The sequence below is a fragment of the Cebus imitator genome, unplaced genomic scaffold (genome assembly GCF_001604975.1).
Source record: "Cebus imitator isolate Cc_AM_T3 unplaced genomic scaffold, Cebus_imitator-1.0 Scaffold421, whole genome shotgun sequence".
NCBI lineage: Eukaryota > Metazoa > Chordata > Mammalia > Primates > Cebidae > Cebus > Cebus imitator.
The window spans coordinates 133,762-140,721 of NW_016107736.1; the positions used below are offsets into that span (position 1 = coordinate 133,762).

At 51.0% G+C, this 6,960-nt stretch overlaps 1 protein-coding gene across 1 annotated transcript in view; it reads left to right on the forward strand.

Moving 5' to 3' along the window:
- Window positions 1-603: 603 nt before the first annotated feature.
- Window positions 604-6,960, forward strand: part of GPC4 (glypican 4) — a 124,802-nt gene continuing 118,445 nt past the window's right edge. Inside the window, exon 1 of the mRNA XM_037731808.1 lies at window positions 604-1,325. Coding sequence (XP_037587736.1) covers window positions 1,166-1,325 — 160 coding nt within the window. The 5' untranslated portion in view covers window positions 604-1,165. The remainder of the gene's footprint in view (window positions 1,326-6,960) is intronic.

Sequence of the window (6,960 nt, forward strand, 5' to 3'; positions counted from 1 at the left end):
GAGGCTCTAGGACGAGCTCGGAGACCCAAATCCCCCTACTGCCTGCAAGCGAAACAATGCGACTAATGTGGACGCCTTCCCGGCCCAGCCCCGGAGCTGCGCGGATAGGAACGTCCGCGGGTGCGGGATGGTGGCGGGGAGGCGGATATCGCCGCAGGAGGGCTCCGCGCAGCTTTTGCCCGCAAGCGGTGGGTCAGGTGGCCGCGCGCAAGAAGGCCTGCGGCTCAGACCTGGGCTTCGGGACAAGTCCCAGGCCGCCCGGTTCCCTGGGACCTGAGCCCGTCAGCCCGGAGTAGTTGGCGTTCCCTTTGCGGTTGGGGGGCGGTAGGCTGGCTCCCCGCCTCCGAGGAGGAGGGGAGGAAGGAGGAGCCGGGTGGGGCGTGTCGCGCGAAAGAGCGCCGGGCGCCCGGTGCGGCCCCCTAGGAAGTGGATTTGGCCGCTCCGGATCCAACCCCACTTCCAGGTTTTCTCCCGGCCCGGCCCAGCTTGCTCCCGCCTGTCTCCGGCCCCCCCCCCACGCCCCCCCCCCCCCCCCCCCCCCCCCCCCCCCCCCCCCCCCCCCCCCCCCCCCCCCCCCCCCCCCCCCCCCCCCCCCCCGTGCCGCCCGCTTGGCCAAGTTTGCGAGCGTCGCCGCGCACGCCGGCCAGTCAATCAGCGGCAGAGCTGAGAAGGGCACAGCCGCGCGGCGGAGGGCAGAGGCAGCCGAGCCGAATCCAGCCGAACGAGCGCACCAGCGCAGGGCAGTCGGAGCAGCGCGCAGCGAGCGCCCGCCGCTGCCCACACCCTCCGTGGTCCCCGCGGCGCCTGCTACGTTCCCCTCCTTCCCTGCGTCTCAACCTCGCCAGCCGGCCAGCTTGCCGGGTTCGCTTCCCTGCGGAACCCCTAGGTCACCGGCCCGCGCCTTTGCTCCCCTGGGCCGCGCGCCGCCTCCACGCCCTCCTTCTCCGGCCAGGCGCCTGGCACCGGGGACCGTTGCCTGACGCGAGGCCCAGCTTCACTTTTCGCCCCGCGTCTCCTCCGCCTGCTTGCCTCCTCCACAACTCCAACTCCTTCGCCCTCTAGCTCCACTCGCTAGTCCCTGACTCCTCCAGCCCTCGGCCCGCTGCCGTAGCGACGCTTCCCGTCCCGTCCCAAAGGTGGGAGTGCGTCCGCCCCGGCCCGCACCATGGCACGGTTCGGCTTGCCCGCGCTTCTCTGCACCCTGGTGGTGCTCAGCGCCGCGCTGCTGGCTGCCGAGCTCAAGTCGAAAAGTTGCTCGGAAGTGCGACGTCTTTACGTGTCCAAAGGCTTCAACAAGAACGATGCCCCCCTGCACGAGATCAACGGTAGGTGGGCACCCCCAGGAGGTGGGTGCAGAGACGGACACCTCGGGAAAGGGGACGCGACCCCCTTTCCCCGCCCCGCCGCCCCTTGCGCTGGACGCAGGTACACTAGAGAGAGAAATGGGCAGTGGAGACAGCAGGAGCGAGCGAGCGAGCGAGCCGGCCAGCCAGCCAGCTCGGACGCAGGACGTTCCCTGCGGGCGCGGCGCTCCCCCCTCCCCCAACACTGCCAGTGGAGGGGCGACGCCGGGTTGCCCGGTGCCACTGTCGCGCTCCACTGCCACCCTCCGCTTCCCCTTCCCTCGCACTGTTCGCGGTCCCGGGAAGCCCCTGAGGACTCTGGCCCTCAAAGTGCGTGTCACCGGCTCCCTCGTCTTTTCCGGTTTGAACTCCTTACAGGACGCCCAGCTTTGTTGTATGGATGATGAGAGGCCGAGGGGGGTGGGGGTCGCCAGTGGGGTGTGGTAGATGGAAACCTCCCGGATCTTGCCAGATTCTGGGGGTCACAAAACGTGGAACTTGATGTTTCATTGATGTTCTTTTAAAACGCTTTCCCCGCCTCTCTCGCACCGCTGACACGGATTAGGAGTTTTAGTAGCTGCAACGGCTTTAGAAGTCGCCTTTAAAAAGCAAACGACTACTCTCACTCTCCACCCCTCCAAACCATGACTTTTGGGAACTCTCTTCCTTTCCAGGAGGTATCGGACCAGAAGGGTATTTTCCCCCTCTTTCTTTTTTCTTACCTCATTTTAAGGGTTAATTGCTCTTTCAATTACAGACCTTTGAAAGGACTGATTACAGGAAACCTGAATCTCAGTTTGGAGATGGTTATGCAAATGGGACGGCTTAGCCTGTGAAAAAGTTCACCGGATTTTGGCGCCAGTGGGGTGGGATGGGGGTGTATGGGGGTATTTGTGAAAGCCCCTCTTAGAGCGCTGGGGAGGCAGCGTTTGGCGGGTGTCCTGAGTCCCTCCCGGCAAGGACGCCGGCGGTGTTCGGCCGGGTCCCCTCCGAGTCGCACGCACTTCTTCGCAACGGCCAACTGTTGAGCGCAGCCCCGCCGTCCGCTCAGGTAGCCCGTTCGCCCTGGGGGTTCAGAAAGCACCACGAATCTAGCTGGCTGGTGGCCAGTGTAATTTAATGGAGGAGTGAGAAATTCGAGCCCGGAAGGCCGAGCCTCCACTCCGAACTTTTCATGGAAGTGAGTGGAGCGCGCCTTTGCCTTGAGGTGCTGGTCCCCGGGTGGGGCAGGCAGGGGGCCGGCAGCCAGCAAAGGAAATACTGTAATTTCAACCAGGCGCTTCCAAAGGCCTAGGAAGACTTGGGGGTCATTTTTTGGAAGAGCTATTAATAACCTTGGAGATTAAGTGCAGTCATCAATTTCATATAAATTACAAAGGTAATTGAGGGAAGTTGCTGGGCACTTTTGGAGTGTAACTGGCATCTGTATAGAAATAGAACCGAAGAAATAAATTGTTGGAGCAGCCCAGGTGCCCAGTGCACCTTGGCAGTTACCAAATAACGTGGTCGCTACTGATTAGACACTGTTTGCCCTTCAGCTGCCTGTCTTTTGGGGAGCTCATGTCCTCAAAGCGGCACGATTTTATTGGTCGTAGAGCCCTGAAAAGCCCTCTTTCTTTCCCTTCCTCCTGCCCCGCCAAAAAAAAAGTGAAGTGAACCAGCAGCCACTGAAGCTTGGGGGCTCTGCAGGTCAAACCTGGGGCCTTTGTGCCCTACACAGTTTGGGCCTGGGCACAGCGGACATGATTGGCGTGAAGGTTACAGTTGTCATTCCCACATTTTGAAGGGGTAGATGCAGCTCTGCACTTAATGGGAATGTGACAAGGTTTCATCTTCTGCTCATGTGAACAATATGTGCCTTTGATATTGACTGCAGGCATTCAGGGAGTGGGTTGTGAAATTGCCCTCCCCAGTTTCTCCAACTTTGCTCTGTGCAGTCTTTCGCTGTGGCGGAGCATCTTCCCCAGCCAGCATCTCAGGAAAAAGGAAGCTTGAAGAGTACTCACAGACTCTGTCCTAGGTGTTCCCTTTGATTTCATCATCCCCAGAAAACACCTGAGAGATATTTTGCATATATGTCTATCTGGACATTCCCCCAGGCCAAAGATAGGGGAGTTATTAGTGACCAGCAGCAGGAAATGGAAGCTAATGTGCTCACACCCAAAACATTTTATTCTTTTTGTCTTGTCCTTCATCTCCCTCCCAGGGCTGCTGCTTTTATTTCCCCTTTTGAATGACCTACTGGACTGCATTCTCCTGAGGAACAAAGGAAGTGCCTTTTTAGCTGGAATCCTTGGAAGACCACCAAGGACTTTAGCTCATGCAGTGCAATTTCGCACCACTTTCAACAATAACAAAAATGCATGACTGAATGGCTCAAAAATGTGGAGTGTTAGAGGCATTCATTTGAGTCTAGGACACTGTCACAACACAGACAGACCCAAGTAAATACCTTTAGACGGCCAGTATAGAAATAGGCGTAATCTTTACAATCGCCCTGGCCTCTCAAGATGCATACATTAGCCTTGTCTTCTCTGGGCTACACTAAGATAATTTTGGTCATTTTTTAAGGGGGATAGTCAATATAGTGACTTGTATTCAGCCTAGGTCTGAAGGGATTAATTGCCCCGCGCTTACCCTGGGTTGGGGGATGTGCTTTTTTCAGTGTAAAACACCCAGGATCATTTTCCAGGTGAAGTATCACGAAGTCTGTGTGCCTAGCTCATTGAGCTCCATGCTTAGCCCAAGTTTAATGTTTTATTCCAGATGGCCTTGCACTTGCCTTCTAGAGGTTTGAACAGGCTTTAAGAATGCTCCATGTTCTGAAGGAGTCTCAGTCTTTATAGATCATAATTAGGATAATCTGATGTGCTCTCAAGGGTGTCAGGGAGTACATCATGCTGACAGGGGCTTCCAACTGAGGTTCTGCATTGCCTGTCTGCTTGACTGCTGTACTTTTCAAATAATGCTGAGTCCAGCCAGGCACACACAAAATTAGAATACAACACAGTGTGTAAGTACCGTATGAGTGATACAGATGATGAGAAGGGAGTGCCCAAGCATTTCCAAGGGAGAAGGGATTTAGGACTCTAATACTATAGGATATTAACTAGTAATGCTGGTTCACTAGTAAAAATGAAAATGCTAGTGATAGTAAGTTTAAAAATTTTACCATTTTTGTTTTGCCCCCCCCCGCTCCATAAAGACAGAGAGTAAAGGGTATACAACAATGGGCATTTTATTAATCATCCATGCTGAAATTGTTTTTAACAGTGAAGTGGCCGGGCGCGGTGGCTCATAATTGTAATCTCAGCACTTTGGGAGGCCGAGGCAGACAGATCACGAGGTCAAGAGATCGAGACCATCCTGGCCAACATGGTAAAACCCCGTCTCTGCTAAAAATACAAAAATTAGCTGGGCATGGCAGCACGAACCTGTAGTCCCAGCTACTCGGGAGGCTGAGGCAGGAGAATCGCTTGAACCCGGGAGGCAGAGGTTGCAATGAGCTGAGATTGTGCCATTGCACTCCAGGCTGGTGACAGAGTGAAACTCTGTCTCAAAAAAAAGAGTGAGGCAATGGGTTAGAAATTTTCTTGAACTTGCAAAGGTCCCCTTCACAGTGACATTGAACGATACTCAGAACTTTGTGCCTTAGTTGCAATTTTGGAGTTTTTATTTCTTGTTCCCTTTTGCGTTCATGAGCAATGCGCTTATGATCATGTGCCCAAACCCACACTCTCATATGCATATACACAGAGGATTCCAGGACTCCTATAGGCTGTTAGGATTATATGGAAAAAGGTGTGCGTGTATGTGTGTTAGAGAGGTAGCAATACTTTCCTTTCTAATAGTGAGTTGATTATATATGACACACACAGTATGTGTCTTTAAGATTTATATTCCCCCTTCCGCACCTTAAATAATGTGTTGGATTTTGCAATGAATTTGTGATCTCCTATTTTGTTGGAATCATCAGTTTGGCTCTGTGTTTCACTTGGACAGGGTCTAATTGAGCCACAGGGCCTATCACTATAGAAATTGTCCCAAGTATTTTACGGGAGGTATCCTCTGGGCATGTTCAAAAAAGAATTTAGTAGAAGTTTTGGCTTATGCAGCTCAATCTCTGGTTAGAACATATAAAATGTCTGATTCGGCATAATTACTGTTTTCATTTTTTATTTGATTCACGTTGGGTTGCATGCAATTTCAGGATTAACTGGAGACTAGACTGAGGAATGAAAAAGGAAGTTTTTTGTTATCTGTACAAGGGAAACAACATTATTGTTAATCTGAGGCAGTTGGAAGTGAGTCTCTCTGGCTCTCCAGTGACATTAACTGTTTTAACACTGAGGTTTTTTTCTCATTTATGTTTTGAAAAACGTATTTTGGCCTCGTGATAAGAGTTCGTAGCTATTGAATATTACCTCTGGGCCTGGCCCCATACCAAGGAACTTACATGATTGTCTCATTTAAAACCCACAACTGCCATATGACATCAGAATTATCACCTCCATTTGACAGACAAGAAAACAGATTCAAAGGGATGACGAAATATGTTCACAGTCTTATAGCTAGTGAATAACAGAGGTGGGATTTGAATCAAGGTCTTACCTATTCTAGAGTATAGTTCGTGCTATGTTGTACAGATAGTAAGACAAGAAAGTACCTTCTCTATTGCCATAGAGTTTGTTGAGATATAAACTATGGGAGGACCTTCAGCTAGTAAGGGACCATCATCAAAATAGCACAATTTTCACACCATAGTGGAGAGGGTCCAGTCACATCTTTGGTAGACAAAATGTCAAACCCAGATATAGACAATCTGGTATTAATAGTAGAAGGAATATAAATTGTATTTCCTGGACAATGCAATTGAGGAGCCAATGAGGGTTTCTGAGGGAGGGGAATGTCGTCAGTCAAGCTGTTTTGGGAAGATAACTAGTGGCTCTTTGGGTTAAGGGTTGGCGAGACAAGAGATAAAGACAAGGAGGTCTGTCAGCAGACTCTTTTAAATAGTTCTTAACTGGTCTACCTGCCTCTTGTCTGTTCTCTCCCCCACCCCACTTCCCGTTCTATCTCGAATATTGCCAGCTTAATTTCCTTACATCACCACTTTGATTAGAGTCATTCCTGTGCTTTGAGCTTCAGTCGCTCCAAGCATCTCAAATGATACTTCTTTCCTTGAGTCACTTCTGAACTCTCCAGGGTTATGTGTCGGCTTCTTCCTGATTCCCTGTTGAAACAAGATCCATGGTCTTTGTACATAACTGCCTTGTATTATAGGTAACTGTGTGTGCAGGCACATGCTTGTCTTCTCTCTTCAACTGGGAGCAACTTGAGGACAAATATGGCAACTCCTGGTGTTGTCTGTGCCTAGCAGTACCAAGTGTGGGTAGGTCAGTGCAATATTTGTTAAACAAGTGGGAGAATGACATAGACAATACTATTGTGTTCTATGTCAGGACACTAGTGCTATAATGAGATTATATTGCCTTGATGATAGATTGTCATTCCATGGTCCGTTGATCTCCTAGGAATCTTTTAGATCTAAACACCTTTTTTTGTTTGTTTGTTTTTTGGTGTTTTTTTTTTTTTTTTTTTTTTTTTTTTTTTTTTT